A 22,625-nucleotide genomic window follows, 5' to 3' on the forward strand; every position below is an offset into this window, starting at 1 on the left:
CACACTAGATGGCCTCAATCAGTAAACCATGAAGTATTAATAAGAATCTTTCCCCTGTTTGTCACTGTCCTTCCCTCTTCCTTTCAGTTTGCTAGAACTGATAGGGGCAGGTTGGTGGGGTTTTGTCAAGGGCATCGCATTCCCTGCTCTGATTAGGACTCACCTCTTTGTGAGCTTAAATTTGAAGGGAGATAAGTTCTTTGTTTGTTTTAAATATTTATTTAATTGAGAGAGAGAGAGAAAGAGCGAGCAAGAGAGCAGTGCAGGCACACACGTGAGTGGGGTAGGGGTAGGGTAAGGGATGGGGAGTGGCGGGGGGAGGGGGAGAGGCAGAGGGAGAGAGAGTCTTAAGCAGTCTTCTGAGCACAGAGCCTGACTGACCTGGGCTGGTCTCCCAACCCTGAGATCTTGACCTGACTCTGAGATCCCGACCTGAGTCGAGACAGAGAATCAGAAGCTCAACGGACTGCACCACTCAGGCGCCCTGAAGGAGCTCTAGGTTTGAAAAAATAACATCCTATTTTGACTGAAAACAGAAAAAAATGGAAATGAGGGAAAGGGAAAGAGAGGGAAAAGAGAAAGAGAAAGAGAGGAAGGGAGAGAGGGAAGGAGGCCATTGCCCTGTACAGTACATGCAAAATAGAAATGGGTTTGGTACCTATCTGATAATATATTTAGTTGTAAAATGTAAATATAAGGCAGTATTGGAAAAAAAATGTTAATTTTTGGAAGAAAGCAATGGCCATTCAACTATTTTTCTTGGTGTTTTACATAATCCTTTAAGGACTTCTAAGGGCAGAAAATGTTAATATTTAAATTTGGAGGTTTTTTAATAAAAATTTTCTTAGACGCGGAGGTGGGAGTGAAGGTGGAGGGGTGGATCAGATTTCTTGTTCTACTGCTCTGTACATCAGTCAGGGTATTTAAAACCATTATAATATGGGCAACATTCACAAAATTGGTACAAATGTGTAATTGCCTTTAACTTGAACAGATAATTGCTTTTAATACGATTCTATAATGTGATAGTTTCATGGTAAATTATGTATTTTGTATGTCAGAAAAACTGAAACTAAAGGTTAGAAATACTAGAATATACTAGAAAAGGTCATTTCATCTGCCCACTTTAATAATAAAATGCGTAATTTTTTTTTTTAAAGATTTTATTTATTTATTTGTCAGAGAGAAATCACAAGTAGATGGAGAGGCAGGCAGAAAGAGAGAGAGAGGGAAGCAGGCTCCCTGCTGAGCAGAGAGCCCGATGTGGGACTCGATCCCAGGACCCTGAGATCATGACCTGAGCCGAAGGCAGCGGCTTAACCCACTGAGCCACCCAGGCGCCCCTAAAATGTGTAAATTTTTTGCGGTTAAAGAGCAAAGTGTTTGGTAAGCATAATGATAATATATAATCGCAAACACATGTCTTAGACTATCTGAATGAAAAAATAATGCTTAATTGCTGATGAATATCCAAAATTAAATTTATTAAGTACAGCTATTGAAGTGGTTCAGGACATCACCCTCTCCCTGCCCCGGTGAACCCCAGAAGGTACCCCTTTGGCATGCAGATTATTTTGAGCTGAAGGTGCCATGAGACCTGCAAGCCTAAGAGAACTTTTGCCCCTCCCTCAACTACGTAGAAGAATCTAAATTGAGAGTCTTTGCCCTTGATTTGGCAGAGTTACATTTTATCTGAGTGACCCATTTGTATGGCAGGGCAAACATCTGATTACGGAACATCTGCTCTTATCGCTCTGTGAAACACATTCCTTTCCTCTCAAGTCCCTGACCACTACCCCCTTCTCTTTAGTTCAGAATAACATATATATCTCAATTCGCCTGACTTTGAAATTTCCATGGTCATGTAGATTCCCTGTATGTATGCCTATTACATTTGATTTTCTCCTGTTAATCTGTTTCATGTCAATATGATTCTTGGGCCAGCTAGAAGGATCTTGGAGGGGACAGGAATTTGTGGTCCCCAACACTGTCTTGTGCTCACTTTGGCAGCACTTACACCAACACCCTTAATCTCTCCCTTCTTCCCTAGAATTTTGTTATGCAACATTTTAGGAAAATATTCCACAATTCAGTTTCTTAATTGTGACTGCCCTAATCAATGATTTATATAGAAAAGCCAGGCTCTCTATACTATAGAGAGTTCTGTTAGTATTAAAATGTGGCTAGGTACCTGGACATAGAAAACAGTTTTTTGAGTTTATGTAAACATATGATGATAGACATTCTCTCCTCCACCAAAGAGATAAGAACAGGGCTTTCCTCCAAGGGCTTTGAACTTGATACTACTAACATGTTCTATTGGGAGTTCATCAAAAGGACTTTATTTATACCTTTTTAGACATGGTATGCATGGACAGAATTATAGAATAAGTAAATTATATTTGTATACATGTGCACACACGCAGGCATATAGCCACAGCATAGCTTAAAATTTACTTACTAAAGTAGAAATTTAAAATAATTTTGGTAATGAAATTATACATGTTGTCATAACCTCCAAATTTCCTTGTGGCTTGTAATTGCCAGCTGGGTGATACTAGCTGTGAAAATTGAATAATCTTTCTTGAGATTCAAACAAAATCCCACAATACACAAATGTGTTGGAAATCATTATTTTCTTCTATAATTCTGTATGCTAATCATCGAACCAAAGGAGCCAAAGAATGTGTCATTAATAAATTTATTTTAGAAGATGATTTCAGTATTAGGACCAGAAAATAAATGAATAGCCAGAAACTTTAGTATGCATGTCCTCGGACTGTGTTGATGTTGAGCACAGTGCACAGTGATTAATTCTTTCATTTGGGAGAAAATGTTTGCAAAACAGGGGTCTTGGGCAAATAGTTTCAAAATCAGTTATTTTAAATGCTCCTTTGCTTAGATTTTTAAATCTCATGATGTCACTTTGATCTTTATTTCTCTTCAATTACTCTTTCAGTCTAAAAAATATAAAGCTCTTTGCATTCCTCAATGGTGATTACAAACAGTTTATAATCTTTGATGTTGAGAATTCTTAGCATAAAATGTTTCAACTGTAATTGCTGTCAATCGCATTCACTTACTAAGCTGCTGAGTCATTGAGGTGATACTCAGATGCCCTTTCAAAGCAGGCCTGAACTCCGGGGTCCCTCCAGAGTCGCTTTATTACCTCAGCCAGTTCAGGTGTCATGCCGCCATCTTGCAGAGTGTTGGCCATCTCACACAGTTGTTGCTGGTCTTCCTAGAGCAATGTTTTTGTGACAATGATAAAAATGTATTGTTATTTGGAATCACATATCTTTTTTTTTTTTAAATAGAGCATTTCAGTTTTATTATTTTTATCTTATTCTTTTAGGTAATAATTTTGTTGACCATTTATTGAATGTATCTTAAGGTCAGTTTCCTTCTAATGGCTGGGTGAAAGAGTTGTCCATTGCAGAAGCTATGTAACATTATATGGTGAAATGAGGATATTTTGGTATATATCATTAACTTCTGAATATGATGTCAAAGGGATTAATAATACTTCAAATCCATTGAGATCTCAATCAAAATGCAAGGAGAAAATGCAGTGTCTTTTACAAATGAATCCAAAAGTAGGAGGTTAAGTTGTCAAACCAAGAAAGACAATGAGCATCAGAAGAAGAATCCAGCTCAAACTATTTTGTGCAGTGTCAGGTGGCTCCCAGTGAAGAACAGCCAATGAGAACTTGCTGCTTTTCTGATACAATTCAATTTATTATTTTAAAGAAGTAATAATGGTTATTTCACCATCTTACTAAAAATCTGTTCTTTGCACTAAAAATGGAAAGGTGGTCTCATTGTCAAAGAGAGGCTCTGTTAAGACTAAAGATCTTATTACATCTGTCTTCACATTCAGATTTTATTGCTAACCCAAATTGATTGATGACTATTAAGCCAAAAATTATAAGTGGCTCAAATCTGAGGATTGACAGCATTTTCATATACTGGCACAGTACATTTTTAAGTCCTTTTTCCCAATAAGTTGGTTGTGAGAGAGGGCTGCAAATCCAGCCAAGAATGACCCAGCCAGCTTAGCTGGGATTATCCCATTTGCCCCCTCTCACTGTTAGGGTGCCATTTAGGATAAAGGATGCAATGAAACAGCTGCTTGAACTAGGTTGTCCATGTTAGCATACCTTTACAGACCAGCTAATTTCTAATATACACTTTATATTAAATTTTTTTTTCCAATTTCAGTTTATACTTTATTTGAATAGATACTATGAAAACATTCTCATCTTGAACATGTAAGTGTCAAAGCATTCTTCTACCACCACTTCAGTCCTAGTACTTCCCCCAAAGGGCCAGTCATCCTATCAGCTTGGTTTTTGTCTTTTAGGACCTTTTATTTTTTAGCTTACTGCTTGCATAGGTAAAGTCAATGGTGAGGGTTTTCAAACCAGGCTGTGGCTTACAAGCATGTGGGGCACTTTTTAAAAAAATACTGATACCAGGACCTCAGCCGAAACAAAATGAGGCAGAACCTCTGGGGTTCAGATTCTGCAAAGGTATTTTTGAAAATCTTCCGGTGACTCAAATGTGAAGCCTGAGCTGAGAATCCTGGCAATACAGGGTTTCTTTAACCATAAATAATATCTTACTGGACATACTGTATGTTAATTCATAAAGTTCTTCTATAGTTATTAAAGGACTGACATGGTAATTTAAAGAATCAAAATTCATGTATTTTAAGAAATTGGGCTCCCCAATCACATTTGAATTTTTAAAGTATATAATACCAAAATTAACCAGTATTACAAAAAGTTGTCTTCTATATAAACAGCCAAATGATGGAAAACTGACTCCTACTGATAATCTTACTCATATTTTAAAAGCTCCAGTAATTTCCCATCCCACTCAAAACTCAAAATCCCATGCCATGGCTCACAAGGTTCTACATGTTTTAACCCATGTATTCCTTTTCAGCTTTCTTTCTCAGTCTCTGTCTCAGTCTCTCCCTTTCCATCTTTTCCTCCCCCCACAATTTGTCTCTCTTTCCTCAAGGTGCATTAGACTTCTTGCTGTTCCTTCAAGTCACAAAGCCCCCATTTGAGAACATTCAAATGGCTGTTCCTCCATGTCTTCCCTGTGGCCCATTTCCAACATCATTAGGTTTCTCCCAAAATATCACCCACTCAAGAATTCCTTCCAGGGCCACCCTTACTTCCATTTTTTCCTTACTCTCCAGCCCCCTGCCTTCCTTGATTTTTCTTCATGACACTTACTACTACCTATGTAGTGCATATGTCTTTATTTTGTATCTTTTAAATTCGATTATAAGCACATGAAGGCAGTGATTTTTTTTTGTTCTGTTTATTTCTACATCCTTAAGACTGAGAGCAGAACCTAACACATTGTATGTCTCAGAGATATTGTAGAAGAAATGAGTCAACAAAGTGAACACACTGATTAGCTCAGACCTCAGTTTCTAAAGAAACTTAAAAGGTTCTCCAGTAACTTCTCACATTTTTCAAATAGCTCCAAAGAAGTTTGAGTGGCACTGTGAAGAGATTTTTGTTCCTTGTGATATATTTAGGAAAGCCTGGGAATTATGGTGGCTCTGGAATAGTTCATGCTCTCAAGGTTGTGTAGATCTGGAACAGTGTTGTATAGAAAGCAAAATACATGTTCTCTACAAGTTATCCAGGATTTCCTCATCAATATTAGGTGGTGGGGATCCTAGAACCCTGTGGAACTCATTTTAAACCTTTAAGTCCTATTTCCAAAAACTGCAGAAATAATACATCAAGGAAGGAAAAGGATATCACAACCTTTAATCTTGGGAAATGTCAGGTTAAGAAATGCGCGGTTTTGTTACTACAGGACTTTCTCAGGGACTTTGAGTCCTGCAATTTGCCAATTTCCAAGAAGTTGTTATAATATATGCTTTCAAACTTACTTGATCACAGACCTTTTATTCTAGAACATCTTGTGAAATCAGTGTTCATTGGTTCATATTATAGGGTTCACTTTGTAGAACACTGTCTCAAGGATGGTCACAACAACACTCAAATCATGTGATAAAGTGTTAAAACTTTCAACGTTTTTTAAAGTTGGTAGTGGATGTTTTAGATGCTCTAAGATAGAATAATATCCAGAGAGGATAAGTTGAAATTTACTAAATGCCTATATTATGTCCGCCTCTAGTTTCTTTAACTTTCCCCTTTACAAGTTGTGTATTTATGAAATTAGTCTGTCAAGTATTAAACTAAAACAAGAACATGTTCTGTTAGCTTCATTCTTCTTTCAGCTATAAGTTTGCTTTCTCTCTCTCCTACTCCTCAGCTATAGCTGCTAAAAATGTCTTTATACTCTGTTCCCATAGTTTCTTCTCATTTCTCAACATACTTTATTGGATTCTGCATCCACAACTCTTCTAAAACCCATCTCATGATACCCCAGTGATCTCTGTATTATTAAATCCAGTCGACTTTAAATATACTTCATTCCTGACCTCTTCCAACTTTTCATCTTAGATAAGTTCCCTCTGGAACCCTTGCATTGAATTCTGTGATTCAATAAAAACTTGGTTTTCCTCTTACTTTCCCATCATCTCCTCCAAACTTCCCTGTTCCTCCCAAATGACCAGAAAATGTTACTTTCTTTTGTGAAGCTTTTATTTATTTATTTGAGAGTGAGCAAGAGAGAAAAGGGGCAGGGGAAGGGGAGAGGGAGAGGTAGATTCCCCACTGAGCAGGGAGCCTGAAGGGGACTTGATGCCCATGACTGAGCCACGCAGGTGTCCCGAAAATATTACTTTTTCAGCACAGGCACCTAACTTGCCACTCTCCTTCATACCTGTATTTCTCTTTGTAAATATTTGACCTCCTTGTTCCCATCCATATCCTAATACACATTATACACCATAGTGTAATGCTAATACTACTGAGATTTCGATCTCTTATCAAATTATCTCGTTTGGACTTGAAATGTACATTTTCAACCACTTACACATGTGGACATGTTACAGAGCTTACAGACACATTTCTTAAATGTACTAGTTGTGTCCCCTCCCCAGTGACAGACTTTCTTTTTAAGTAATTCTTTTCATAAATGAGAATTTGGCTCTCCATCAAACTGTGCTGCTCTTTTGAAATAGATGATGCTTTGTAATTACTTGTTCAGTGACAGATTTCCTTCTCTTGAGGGAAGATACTTCTTCTGTTTTATTCATTGCTGATTCCTCAGTACATCCCGTGTCAAGTGTCTGCCATATAAATCATAGTTTAATGAAATATAATTTTTTCAGGGGCACCTGGGTGGCTCAGTGGGTTAAGCATCTGCCTTCAGGTCAGGTCATGATCCTGGAGCCCAGGATCCAGAGCTGCATTAGGCTTCTGGTCAGTGGGGAGTCTGCTTCTCCCTCTGCCCCTTACCTCCCTGGTATTCTCCCTCTCTTTCTCTCTCTCATTCTGTCTCTCTCTCAAATAAATCAAATCTTAAAAAAATATATAATTTTTTCAAATGATGTTTGATGTGTAGACTTTAATATATAAATTTTAATGAGCTTACACTTAGAGTGATTACTGGAAAATAAATACTCAGTATTTACTAGGATCTTAAAGTATTTTGTTTTTAAGTGGATTTCCTATATTTCTGTTTGCTTCTGTAATAGTCCTTGAACCTCAGTGAAAAAAGCGCTAACGTTTTGTGGATAAAGAGACCCAAATGTAGAGAGATTAAGTAATTCTTCCAAATTTACAGAACCAGTAACCAATAAAGCTTATGGACATTCTCCTTTAGGACTGTAATATAAAAATACATAAATTGTATAAATAGCTAAATTGAAAGCTATAGACTAGAACTCTGAAAGCCACACACTACACATAGATGTTTAGCAGGGTTATAGTTCAAGCCAGGGTTAAGAGTGTATTAACCTTAAAATCAAATACTAAAGAAGGTCACTGAAACTACTATAATTTACAACAACTGGAATCAAAATTGGGAGGTATGTAGTACCTGACAGCTGATGTTTGACCCTTGAGGGTATAGGTCCTTCTGAGAAGTTGTATCAGTCTTTCCGTGCTGCATAAATTGCTCTGTTTTTCCCATTTAACGTACAGTTTAATAAATTGCATTTACTTAAAGTTTCATTCAGCATAGTGGCAGCAATCTACAGAGTCTGTATTATTATCACTCTGCCTGCGTGCCAGATCATTAAGATGTTAACCAGTGGAGGATTAGCAAACATTTTGGATTGTTAAAAGTATTTTTTCAAACATCCTTGCATCAGGAGAATCACTCTAATGGAAGCCAGAAGAGGTGGGTTTTGCCCAAAACACTTGCTGTGCAACGCAGGCTACCTTGCTAATAGTCTTTGGCCTTTATTTTTCACATCTTTAAATATGGGGCTTATACCAGGTTGCTTCTGAAGGGCCAATTTAAAGTCTCAGATCCTTGGGAACAGCCAAAGTCAGAGGGATAACCAAACTACGCTTAAATAAAAAAGGAGATCACCAAGTCTAGGAATGGTAAAGAATACAAGGATATTGGAGTTGGGTTCTGGCAAATTCCCCTCTTACATGTGAGAGGGGAACTGTAACCTAAAGAAGGCAGTGACTTACTGGAGCCAGGTTTGGGGAAAACTAAAAATGGAAGAGAAACCTAACCCAATTCCTGACTGTGCTTTACAAAACATCTGCCCTAAAGACATACTTAGAATTGCTGTGCTCTTTGTTGGAAAATGGCAGAACAAGATGAGGGTTGACCATTAAAATTTTTTTTTTAATTAACAGCATGGAAAAGGTATTTTTCTTTTCATCCTAATGGCACCCAGTGGTAATTTACATAGTCAAACCCTAAACTTCTGGAAGGGTAGGTAGAGTAAAGTACAAAGGTCATATTCTTCTCTATAATTAACGTGTTCTTCCTCTCTTTCTTACTGTTAGCGGACAGGGTATCTAAGTTTACACTGGGAGCAGCTCAGTGGATACCATCTGGAAGCAACCAGCTGCTCCAGGACAGAACAAATGGAAATGAGTGTTTTCCTGTTGATCATGCACTCTTATTCCTTTTTTGCATGTGGTTAACTATTGTTCTTTGGAGAATGCTCTGTGTTCCATTTGTCAACTAAAATAGTTCTGTATATTTGCACATAAACGGTTTGAAACGAAGTGGGTTTTTAATGTATTTTAACATAGAATTACTATTACAAAATATAAAATAGAATGAAATGAAACTGTTTAGAAGCTACCTTATAAACATGACTCTGACTACTTGAGTGTATTATGCAGACATCTTAATCACACAATTTTGAATTCTTTTTAAAAAAATTAGCACTCTAAAATAGTCATTTCCCTGCCCAGCATTGTCTTTATAGTTATTGTTGAACAGTAGTAATTATGTTATTACTATCACTATAATGTTATAATGTTCACTCCATGAAATGACTCACAATTAAACTAAGAAAATAAAAATGGAGTTATTGCAGTTTGATTTTATAGAATAAACTCTTTTGTATTTAGTAAATATCATTATTTTTCTTTAATACAGTATATTATTTGATATTATTTGATATTAGGTTTGATTCCTAGGAAAATAGTTAATGCCAAATAAGATTACGGCACACAGAAAGTTTCATTTAAAGAAAAAAATCTTACACCAATCAGAATTAAAGTTTCCAAAATTCATATTTTATGTTCTTAAATTTTTGGTGTAGATTAGTACTACAAATTTAGGTCTACTGTTTTATGGCTCAAACTCCATTGTAGGACTACAACTGTCATTATTTGTATACTTACTGCACTTGTGGGATTTACATAATCAATCCCAAGGGTAGTCATGGCTTTCACAATAGCTAGGATGGATTGCAGTGTATTACTGTAAATTACTGCTTTGAACTCCATGCATTCTTCCTCACTGTAACCATTCTTATGGATGATCCTGTAATTTAAACATGAAAAGCTTTTGTGAGTTGAGCAATTGGTTTTTTTAATAATATTAAAACACATCAACAATAATTTGCTTGAATAAAATTACAGTATATATTTGCTACAAAAAAAATATTACCCATATGTATATGTTAAATCTGAACAATTTTATGGCGTTGGATTTTATTATTATCCTTGAGATTTAAAACAATATTTTTTTTCTGGGCTCCTCATGCTAAATATAAAAAGGACTTAGAAATTGCCCTGGTAAACCAGTATTTAAAATGAGTAAATCATGAGGAATTTTACTTAGAAAGCTTATTTATTTCAAAAGGAAAATTTCCAGATTCGCAGGGCAAAGAAATATACAGAGTTCTGAAACTAGTCTTTGTAACATGATGTTGATGTCTAGAGGAAGCACAGTAATTTACTAGAACATTCATTTCTTTTCCTATCACTAAGACACACTGGAAAATAGAATTGCCTGCTTTCTATTTATACCATTAACAAAGGCATCTCTCTCTCTGTCTTTTTTTTTTAATGTAGGTAGTTACCTGCTGTTAAATCCCTTGTTACTTTTCCATCTGTGTACATGCCACTAGTTCTCAAAGTTGAAAGGCTTATGTTACTTGGTTGAACTCTTTTCCTTCCACTCACTCAATCAGAACTCAGCGTTTTATACTTTTAGAATAATAGATTAAAATAGATTTACCTTCAAAAGCTAAAATCTCTGCATATTCTAGTTTTTTTATTGTGTCTTTATTGTATAATACGTTCTTGTTCCTTTTTGTTGTTGTTTTTGAAGTGCTATCTGTAGGCATCATTTTGGAAGTCATATTCCAAAGTATTTGTGTTTTACAACTATTCACAGAGAGGCTTTAGCATAGGGAAAAGAATACAAATGCCCCCCAAGATATTAAAACTTTTAAATACAAGAATTTTTACAGCCAAAGGAGAGGTAGCCCTTCCATTATTGACTGTTTTTGATATTTGCTTGCCAGTAATTGCTATATTTCTATTTTAAGCATGGCCATGTTTATCTTGTTGGATTAAACATATAACTTTAATGAGTAAATAAAGCAGACAACTAAAGGTTGTAGAAAAATGCAGTTAAAATATCTTTGTGGATAGATCAAGAATAAGTTTATTAAAGAAATCTCAGTTCTGGGGCACCTGGGTGGCTCAGTGGGTTAAAGCCTCTGCCTTCGGCTCAGGTCATGATCCCAGGGTCCTGGGATCAAGCCCTGCATCGGGCTCTCTGCTCCGTGGAGAGCCTGCTTCCTCCTGTCTCTCTGCCTGTCTCTCTGCCTACTTGTCATCTCTGTCTATCAAATAAATAAATAAAAAAAATCTTAAAAAAAAAAGAAATCTCAGTTCTTTTTCAAAAACTGAAATTGGGAAGTTATTTTAGTTACTAAATTAAAACGGTAGTTAACAGTAAACTTGGGGCATTTAGGATTTCTTTCTGGAACAAGTTCTGATTCCTATCCTTTCATCATAGGTTAATGAAACATCACAAGGCAAAATGGTAAAGGCATACTTTAAAAAAAATCCAGCTGTAGTAGGACTTTAAGCAACCTTGTTTTTCTGGGACTGCATAAATACATTTCTGTGAGATAGAGCTTTGTACTTGCAGTTGATTCCTAAATCTGTGCCAATTAATGAGCTTTTAATGGGCATTTCTGCAACATGGGGTATTATGTGCTGAAAAGAATGAATGAGTTTTACTTTCTCTCCTCCCCAAAAACCTATAGGCTAGAGCTCTATTGTCCAATATAGTAGCCACCAGCTGTTAATTAAAATTAAATTCCTCATTCACACCAGCCACATTTCAAATGCTTAATGGCCTCATATGACTCGGAGCTGCCATATTGGAGAGCACAGAAAGAGAATCTCCCTGTCACCATAGAATGTTCTATTGGACAGTAGTAGATTTCGGAAGGGTAGAGCATAAAATCCATTTCTGTGCAGTGTGATAGTATTTAGCAACAATGTCTGCATGTGGTCCAATAAACTAGAAAAGAAAAAGCGATAAACTTTGGGAGTAGGTATAAGGGATCACGAGAGACTGCCTGGGAGCAACGATGATCAGTTGAGTTTTCAAGGAGAAGTTGTTATTTCCAGATAGTTAAAAGGAAGAACATTCTAGGCAGATGGATCCGTTGTGACCAAATAGATGGTTACAGTGATCAAGCTTTCAGTGTGTGCCAAGAACTGTGTTAAGTGCTTATATGTCTTCTCATTTCTTGCAGTAAGTCCTTTAAAGAAGGTAAAATTATTACCTACATTTTACCGGGAAGAAATGGAGGCACAGATAAATGAAGGAACTACCCCTAACTTATTCAGTATGTGGTACATATTCAGTATGTGGTACGCACTCTGATTTGGGAGCCTGTGATTTTAGACGCTAAGCTGTCCTGTCTTCTGTAGTCGGCAGAACTATGTGAGTTCAGGATTTCTGGGTGTAGAAAGCAGGAAGGGGGAAGTCAGGGGACCTGAGAATGAAGAGAGAGATAAGAGCTGGATTCTAAAGTGCCTTGTGCTTCCTTCAAGGAGTCTGTTCTTGACAGTTCATGAAGAGTACAGTTCAGGAAAGAGATAAGTTTTCTTTTTAAAGAAATCCGTTGGTGTTGGTGTGGATACTGCAGTGGAAGAAAGAAGAGGGAGGGAAAAAGTGTTTTGCAGGATATTGTATTAATCCAGTTCAGAAATTCGAGGTTTTTAAGCTAAGGCAGTGACAATAGGGATAAGTGACACCCTCGAAGACGAAAGTTATTTAGATGTGGCAAAACTGAGAAAGTGAATGTCAGCATATCTACACCCGGATTAATTGCTTTAGAGGCTGCAGCTGCTGTAATTCAATGTAGGGGCATGGAGGCCAGCTGGGGAGATAACTTAGCATTGTTTATTCTGATTTGGACCTATCCATAGAATATGGAGGTAGATATTCCTGCTTCCCTAATTTATACAGAGTGAATGTGAAAGAAATAATCTGGGAAGTCTGCTTGAAGATGAGAGGGAAAATCATTGTATCTTAGCAGTTTTCATTTGAACCTATAGAGTAAGCGAAGGGGGCCAAGTGCATTAGAGACACCAGCAGTTAGGTGGAATCTGAGAATCAAGCAGGCAATTAGGACATAAACTAGGAGTTATTCCAAAAGTCAGGGTGACGTTTTAGAAGAGAAAAGTCCAGTGGAGTCGAATGGAATTAAAATAGGAACTCATGAGCATTTCAGACAAAATGGCAATTGGAGATAATATTAATGCTATTAAGGGCAATTGATGTGGCAAGCCAAAGGCAGCAGTGATGAGAATCGTTTAAGGGTAAATGGAAGGTGGAAGAGTGAAGAGAGTTAAGGCAGACTAGTCTTCACAGAGTCAACTGAAGAAAGGAAGGAAGGAGGAGGTAACGAGGAGACTCCCTTAATAACAGAAGCAGTGCTTGCTCCTTGCAGAAAATGTGAAAAGCCCAGCAGTATTCAAAATGAAGGTGCAGTGTAACTTTAAATCCCAATATTGAGAAATAACTATCATTGAATATTGGCCTATATTATTCCTTTTAAAAAACTGTATTTTGTCATAGTTGAGGTAAAATGTGCATGCAGTTTTGGGTCTTAGTTTTCTTAGTTTTTCAGTTAATTTAAGTATTTTCTATTACAACTTTCTCATGTACATGAAACTTGTAATGGATGCAAAATATTGCAATTGAAAACTGATCCTACACTTTTGCAAACTGTTTCCTTGTGTTTTATTTTAATTTAGGGTACTTTAATCTCTCTCTTATTTCTCTATTTTAAATAAGACTAATTTAAACCTCTTGGTGTATAACGTTCGTATTTTCATGTTTATGTCATTTTACTTTTGTGATTTTTCAAATTTAAATTATTTTACTAGAATTCTCAGAGACCTATTTATATCAGAAGTTATTATTTTCCTAGGTTTCTAGTTTGATTGAAAAATTATTTCTACAGATTTGCTATAACAAATAATTTTATTAGTAGTAATGAGAAATATTAAGTTCTCAAAGCCTCACCCTTATTGGGTAATATTATTTAAAATTGTTTGCTAATATGGTTTCACTTATTTGTGTAGCATAACAAATAACATGGAGGACATAGGGAGATGGAGAGGAGAAGGGAGTTGAGGGAAATTGGAAGGGGAGGTGAACCATGAGAAACTATGGACTCTGAAAAACAACCTGAGGGTTTTGAAGGGGCAGGGGGGTGGTGGGAGGTTGGGGGAGCCAGGTGGTGGGTATTAAGGAGGACACATATTGCATGGAGCACTGGGTGTGGTGCAAAAACAATGAATTCTGTTATGCCGAGAAGAAATTAAAAAAAATTAAAATTAAAAAAAATTGTTTGCTAATTTACCAAGATGAAGAATAGCTCATTATTGCTTTATTTATTTGTTTATTTGACAGAAAGAGAGAGAGAGAGAATACATGTAGGCAGAGAGGCAGGCAGAGAGAGAGGGAGAAGCAGGCTCCCCACTGAGCAGAGAGCCCGATGTGGGGCCCGATCCCAGGACCCTGAGATCGTGACCAGAGCCTAAGGCAGAAGCTTAACCACTGAGCCACCCAGGTGCCCCTCATTATATTGCTTTAAATAGATATTTGAATTTTGTCTTGTGTGAACTGTCTGTTCATAATCTCTTCCCATCTATATGTATTGGGCAGCTTATTTTTCTTAGCAGTCTATATGACTCTTTTTATATTATGACAGTCACTTATCATATTTATTATAGTTTTTTTTCCTAGTTCTCTTTTTAAATTTTATTATGGTTTGATATATTTAAAGTGTTCAATTTTTAGATAGTCAAATAACTGTTTATTTTTTGCTTTACTGCATTTAACTTCATAGAGAATGGAGAGGTAAATAGGATAGGAGGAACTCCAGCATGATTAGAACTGAAAGAAAAGAACAGGTGAACACAGTGGGAGTGTGATGGGGGTATGAGATGATTTGCATGAATGGATGGAGCAGTCTGAACAATGATCAGGAGAGACCAGGGTCCTGTTCTTTTTTTTTTTAAAGATTTTATTTATTTATTTGACAGAGAGAGATCACAAGTAGACGGAGAGAGAGGCAGTCAGAGAGAGAGAGAGGGAAGCAGGCTCCCTGCTGAGCAGAGAGCCCGATGTGGGACTCGATCCCAGGACCCTGATATCATGACCCGAGCCAAAGGCAGCGGCTTAACCCACTGAGCCACCCAGGTGCCCCCGTCCTGTTCTTTAAAGACAGAAGAAAAGGTAAAAAATTTGGTTGCAAGTACATGTGTCAGAAAATTCCAAAAGTGAGACTTAAATAATTGTTGGTATGGAACTTACATGACCTTATTACCTGAAAGGAAAGAAAAAAAAAACTAGTGATTTAGATTCTAAATAGACAATCATATCATTGACTGGGATGGAACCCTCGTGTGACATATTCCAAAGGACAAGATCCTCCAACATGGAACGACAAATAAGCCAAAAAAAAGGACTATCTTCTTCTCCTATGGCAAGAGTTGTCCTTCAAAATTCTCCAGCAGTGATGGAGCCATCACTTAAAAGGCTTTACATCACTTAAAGGGCTTTACATAATCCCTTCCCCTTACCAATGTAAATTTTATTCATTTAGACATTATATTCTTGAATTTTAGAGTTTTTTGTTTGTTGTCTCATTAAGAAATCCATGTCTATTTATTTCATTATACAAAGAAAAAAATAGAGAAAAGAAGTACAAAGATAAATTGAAATCCATGTTAGTAATAACTTTGAATAAGCACTTTATTCCCAGGCAGGCAAAAATGTCAATTTAGGTTTAAAATACCATTTCCTCCTAAATTCAAATGGGTCATTGATGGACATATTTTGAAATGTTGATGGCTTATCCCCACAATACCGAAGTTCTAGATTATGCCCAGATGAATATATTTAAAACATGACTTCTTTGAGTGTGCATCTTGTTGAGAGGCAAAATTTAAAAGAAAAATGGAAATTACAATATCACACATCAGTTACGCTCCCTGCGAAAGGATAGGAGAGAGGCTCACCCGGCAAATGAGACAGCTCTGCCAGTAACTACATGTACAGACCATCTGTCAGAGTTTCCCAAAGTATTTCTTTTCAGACTGATCAAGTACACAGACAGCCTTCAAATATCAAACATATAAAGTAGTGTATACCTACTTCATTTGTTTAACGATTGTACTTTTTCCAGATTCTCCCGCACCTGAAACGAAAAGAGAGGAGTGTTATCAATTGCTACACTAAATTCATATAGATACTAAAACCTGGGGTTGTCATTTTCTCATGGGTAAATCTTGACCGGATAGCTCTCCTATATAAAGAAGGAAAATAATCTCCATCAAATCTTGAAAGGAATTAGCTGCCTACTTTTCAGGACGGCAGAAGAAAATAAAACCCTTCTATATTGATGTTAAATCCAGCTATAGGTCTGGCTTCAAGGTAAAGGGTATCTTCTAAAACAAGAAATGTATATTCTCAGGGAAATGAAATTATTGCATTGAACATAATTTGGAAAGCTCTATCCCCTGGGTTTGCACCCCAAGGAAAGTGGTCCCAACTTTGCAGTCTCTAGAAAATGTCTCCCAGGATGTCTCCTCATATATCGTGTTTGATTAAATAGCAGTAAAGAAAGAACACCAGATGATTGTCTTTTATTTCCAGAACTGTTTGAAGCCTATCCTAATTGAAGAATGGACTCTTGTCTTTATTATTGTGTTTATCTTCATACATAGGTATATTCTGCTTAAAGGAAAGTTAATAACACAACACTAAGCAAACCTAAAGAGTCTGCAGATAACAATGATGCAGGAGTATCTGAAAATCCATTACACACTCCATGGGAAGGAACAGGGGTGGCAGTGATAACATAGAGTACCAGTCGCATTTACCTGGAACATTTATTTTAGTTGATGATATACAATATACAACTTTATTTTGGTATGTTTGGCAAACATTGTATAAAGAGATGGGAAAGTCACGTGATTTCTAAAAAAGATTTTATTTATTAGAGAATGAGCAGGGGGAAGGGGCAGAGGGGGAAGGAGAAGCAAACTTCCTGCTGAGCAGGGAGCCTGATGCAGGGGTAGATCCCAGGAACCCAGAATCATGACCTGAACAAAAGGCAGCTGCTTAACCAAATGAACTACCCTGGTACCCCAAAATTCACATGATTTTTAAAATATAAAGGGAAACTTTGATGAAAAAATTCGATTATTTCCAGCTATGTCTCAAGGCCTTTTGAGCATATTTCTGGAGTGTCCTTTGCCATTAATATGAGTGTTGACTTGGGAAACGGAACCCAAGAAGTACTGGAATGAAGTGACCTAAGTTTGAGGGTTTGGCTCTGTCCCCATGTGTGCACACATGTGTGTTTGTGTGTAGCTGCGCTATCTTTGGTAAATTCCTTAGCCCCTTAATTTCCTTACCTATAAGCTAAGAAATTTACCTCACAAGATTATTAGAAGACTGTAATGATACAATAAGCATGAACTTATCTGCCAACTACCCTGCAAAATAAAACAGAGCAATGTACTTAAGAAACCAAGAATGAAAGAAATTCTGTGGTGTTTTGTAAAGAGAAGAGTGTCAAGATGCCCTACATGTACCAGAGGAATGATGCTGGAGCAACTGTGTGTCCATGTGGCAAAACAACACTGACTTATATGACAATAGGCCAAAATTAATTGAATTGATTCATAAACATGCATGTGTTTTTGTATATAATGAAACTCTTAAAAGTTCTAGAGCAATATGTAGATGAAAAAATCTTTTCAAACTTGAAGTAGTCAAAATGTCCTTAGATAAGACATTAAAAAAAACCCAGAACAGCAAAAAGTTGAAAATTGATAAATTGGACTTGATCATTGTTAAAAATATTTGCTCTCCAAAAGACAGTATCAAGAAAATGAGATGACAAACCACTAACTAGGAGGAAACATTCACAGCATGTATGTCAGGTGAAGAACAGGTGCCTAGTTTTATAAAAATTATTGTCAATTCATAATGAGAAGACCTAAAAATCCAATAAAAATTGGGAAAAAACCTGAACTGACATTTCTCAAAAAAAGATATGTGACGAATAATCTTATGAAAAGATGCCCAACATTGCTAGTAATCAAGGAAGTACAAATGGCACCATAAAGAGATGGCATTACATATCCAGTAAATTGGGCTAAATTTAAAAGATTCACAATACCAAGTACTAACAAGGATGTGGAGCAACTGGAAGGCTCTTAACACTGCTGATAGAAAACCACATAGTATAGCCACTTTGGAATACGGCTGGCAACTCCTAAGATCTTAACACATAAACCTGTCATATGATCCAGTCATTGCACTCGGGCATTTACTCCAAATAAATGAAAATATACATCCTCACAGGGATTTGGACATGAATGTCCATTAACAGCTTTGTTTCATAACCCTAGAGCAGTAATACCCAAATGTCCATTAATGGGGATGATGAACAAAATGTAGCCCATCTTTAGAATGAAATGCTACAAGCAGTAAAAAGGAACACACTATTGGCTCATGCAACAACATAAATAAACTTAAAATATTTATGCTGAGGGACAGAAGACAAAAAGTTTATTTATCCCATATAGTCCCTAGTATATTTGTTTCACTTATATAAAACTCTAGAAAGTAAAACCAAAGCATAGTGAGAATGCAGACTAGTTGTTCCTGCTCATGGGAGAGGAGAAAGGCAAGGATTGTAAAGGCATGTGAGGAAAATTTGGGGGTGATGAAAATGTTCGGCATCTTTAATTATGGTAACAATGATGTCATGGGTGTGTATGTCTATAAAAACTCTACAAGTTGTACCCTTTCCGTATTTGTAATTTATTATATGTAGATTTTATCTCAATAATCTTGTTTAAAAAACAAACACCATCACCAACTTAGAACATTAACATTGTAGGTCATTATCCATTTCACCAATTTTTAAGGTCTAATAGTACCATAATATCACTAATATATGTGTGCTTTATAAAGTAGGATATTGTGTTTTTATAGCTATATTTTAAACAGTAGGGTGAATGCAGGCAGTGGGACTCAAGACTGTTTATATAAGAGTGTTGATTAAAATGATGACTAATGTGAGGATGGCTGCCATATGAAGAGTCTAAAAATGGATATGACTCCTGAGAGAAAATGATGGGAGAATTTAGTTAAAATTACTGCAATATGTAGGGCATATTGTATGGAGCATAAATGGGATATAAAGACATGCTTTTTAGTGCACTTATATGATAAATATCTATTTATCTTTAGTGCATTTATCTATGGGATAAATATCTATGTATTTATCTTTCTGTGAAGGAGGAGGTAGGGAAGGAGCAACCAGTTGAACTTTGAATGTTCTGATTTTATAGATAGGAGGATTTTATAGATAGGAGAAAACCAGAGTCACCATGAGTTGGCAAAGCCTGATAATACAGATTTGTTCATAAAATTAAGATACAATCACCTATAAATCTGGAAAGTATTGGGGGAAATTCAGTATTTTGTAATTGATATGAAATTGTATTTTTTTACAATGTATCCTTGGGTTACAACTAACCCTTATCCATGCAAATATGATGTTAAAATATGGTATTGACCAAAGACCTGAACTAAAATACCAAAGAGTCAAATATTTTGGTCTTCTTATCCTAACTGCTGTATCTTTAAGAGAAGCAAGGGGCGTGATAGGTTACTGGCAGCTCCAAAAACTGGGTCATGGGACATCTTCGAAGTCTCAACGTGCCTGTTAATTTTGGACAGATTTCAAAGTAGCACAGCTAAGGCAGTTTTAAAATTTCCCAGGAAAAATCAAAATGCAGGAAAACTAATAAACGTATATCCCTTACCAGCATGGCAGTCAATTGCCTTGTTTTACCTCTGTTTTTATGTAAGCAAAAGTAGTATGACTTTTTGTAACCCTCAATCTCAGAATTTTATTTAAATTTATATCAAGATATGTATTAAATTGGAGGATCCTGACTACCCTGTTTCACTTTTTAACTTCCACTATCACCCACTTTATTCTGTTTTCCCTACTCTGCTTTTTCCTATCACTTACCTTATTCTACAAATTTACAAATTACTCACATGCTGTTTTTAATTTTTCTTATCTGTCTTCCAATGCTGTGAGGTCAACTGCACTAGGGCAGGGGTCTTTGTTTTGTTCCCTGATGGATCTAAAGCACGTAGAAGAGTGCCTAATCGTAGAATTTCAATGGAATAAATGAATTCTGTAAATTCATACTTCGGAAATAAAATTTTGCCCTCTGTCTTGTATATTTTTCACATTGCAAAATTTCTGCCTGATTGGCACTATTTTCTTAAGCTGTAGTGACACCTAAATTTAATTCTACTTCACAGCGAATTTGTATTGTCTCAGCCTAACTGTATCTAGTTTTATCTGAAACAGCTGCTCACCTTATATAGTAAGGGTATCAGTGGCAAAGTTATGGGAAATGAAATTTTATTGCCTGGTGGGGATAAGTGAGTACCCCTTGGGTAAGCCTCCAGCATACTTTTCCTTATGGCTTTATATTGGTGTGGTCCACACCACACAGTGTAAAATTTGATAAATGCAAAATCAGCAACATGAATTTGCTGATATTTCTTTGTAGACTTTCTAAGATGTAATCAAACATGAACTGACAGATGGGGCAAAACCATCTCATTTACTAGAAACTGCTATGTCCAAGGGTAGAATTTTTGTGGAGCAAATTAAAATCACATTAAAATATCACCTCTTGGGGGCACCTGGGTGGCTTAGTGGGTTAAAACCTCTGCCTTCAGCTCAGGTCATGATCCCAGGGTCCTGGGATCCAGCCTCACATCGGGCTCTCTGCTCAGCAGGAAGCCTGCTGCCCCCCTCTCTCTCTCTGCCTGCCTCTCTGTCTACTTGTGATCTCTGTCAAATAAATAAATAAAATCCTAGAAAAAAAAAAATCACCTCTTGGGGGTGCCTGGGTGATTTAGTAGGTTAAAGCCTCTGCCTTCAGCTCAGGTCATGATCCCAGGGTCCTGGGATCGAGCCCCACATCAGGCTCTCTGTTCAGCAGGGAGCCTGCTTCTCTTCCTCTCACTCTACCTGCCTCTCTGCCTACTTGGATTTCTGTCTGTCAAATAAATAAATAAATTAATTAATCTTAAAAAAATATATAATCTCTTGGGGTGTCTGGGTGGCTCAGTGGGTTAAGCCTCTGCCTTCAGCTCAGGTAATGATCTCAGGGTCCTAGAATCAAGCCCTGCATCCTGCTCTCTGCTCGGCGGGGAGCCTGCTCCCCCACCCCCCACCCTGCCTGCCTCTCTGCCTACTTGTGATCCCTCTCTCTCTGTCACATAAATAAAATCTTTTAAAAAAATTTAAAAATACCACCTCACCTATCTTCAGAAGACAACTGGCTGTATTATTTTGCATGGCTGAGCATTGTTTGTTTGCAACAGTGGTAAGAGAAAATCAATGAGCTTTGTACACTATCTTGGTTTGCCAACTTTAGAAAATTTGTTATTTTGCTTCAGGCTGTGCATCACTTTGGAAAAATTAAAAAATTATCTGGCAAGATTATAAAACTGTTCTTGGTAGTTTTGTTTTATGTTCTCTAATGGTAGATGTAGACATAAGAAATTATAGCATCATCCTCTGTAGGTGATGGATTTGGAGAATATCTCTCCATATTTATATTTATATTTATATTTATAAATAATTTTCTATATAGTCTTTTGCTATATGGAAAACTACAGGGTCATAGGGATGTGGGCAGAAAGCCAATGGGCCCAATAGAGACTCTCTTGCTTATTCATGCCATGTGTATTTAGTGTTACATTTTGTTCAATCAGAATGGAAATACTGGGAAAAAAAAAACTTTGGAGAAAATATGAGACTGAGAAAAGGAACTCATTTCTGACTATTATATTTAATTGGTAATCATACAGCACTAAGATCTGGCATGTTTCCAAAATTATTTCTGAGTCTATAGGGTATCTTATAATAAAATGATCATTGATGACCTTTCTTGGGTAAACAGAATAATCAGTCATGTTTAAAAAACAGTATGTGGGGTTTTTTTATGAACCTATATATGAAATATGAGTATTGTCTTTGGAAGACTTTACAAAGGATATCTGGACTGTTGTTTGCTCAATGTAGTGACCCTACTCTTCTATATGAACATCCACTACAGTCAGCTATAGCATTAACAGGAAAATTCCTGAAGAAAAGTCAATCTCTCTAAAATCTCATTTATTATCTGAAACTCTATAAAGTGACCTCCGAAATAAATGATCAAGTCCCATTCTCACAATCGTTCTGGGTCCTAGTTCACAATAACCATTCCATTCTTGTACGATGAGATCATGTTACAGAGTCAAATATAGACCTCAAAACAGCATGTTCACATAGGCTGAGGGTGTCCCGAAATAATCTCTGCCTTCCAAACTGGTAATTACTAAAATTATTTTCTGGGTCAAGGGGTACTAAGGGAATTTTATTTCTTGGAAGTGGATGATGTTTCAAATAATTAAATATTTAGGTTTATGCCTCATGCTTTAATACTCATTATTCCTAAGAATTAGAGATTTTATTCCATATTTTTATTGAAAATATTAAAAATAATGTTAAAACTACATGGTATCTATCCTTGTAACTGAACTTCAGCTGAACATACTCTAGGCTTGATTGTTCATTTGCTAAAAGAGGCAAAATAAGAATAAACACTTCAGCT

At 36.5% G+C, this 22,625-nt stretch overlaps 1 protein-coding gene across 1 annotated transcript in view; it reads right to left on the reverse strand.

Moving 5' to 3' along the window:
- The window catches only part of GNAT3 (G protein subunit alpha transducin 3), a 55,164-nt gene that overhangs the window by 15,792 nt on the left and 16,747 nt on the right, over positions 1-22,625 (reverse strand). Inside the window, exons 2-4 of the mRNA XM_044245901.1 lie at positions 16,066-16,108; positions 9,765-9,906; positions 3,084-3,241 (exon numbers count right to left, since the gene is read on the reverse strand). Of these exons, the coding sequence (XP_044101836.1) occupies positions 3,084-3,241; positions 9,765-9,906; positions 16,066-16,108 (343 nt within the window). The remainder of the gene's footprint in view (positions 1-3,083; positions 3,242-9,764; positions 9,907-16,065; positions 16,109-22,625) is intronic.

The sequence above is a fragment of the Neovison vison genome, chromosome 4, assembly GCF_020171115.1.
Source record: "Neovison vison isolate M4711 chromosome 4, ASM_NN_V1, whole genome shotgun sequence".
Classification (NCBI taxonomy): domain Eukaryota; kingdom Metazoa; phylum Chordata; class Mammalia; order Carnivora; family Mustelidae; genus Neogale; species Neogale vison.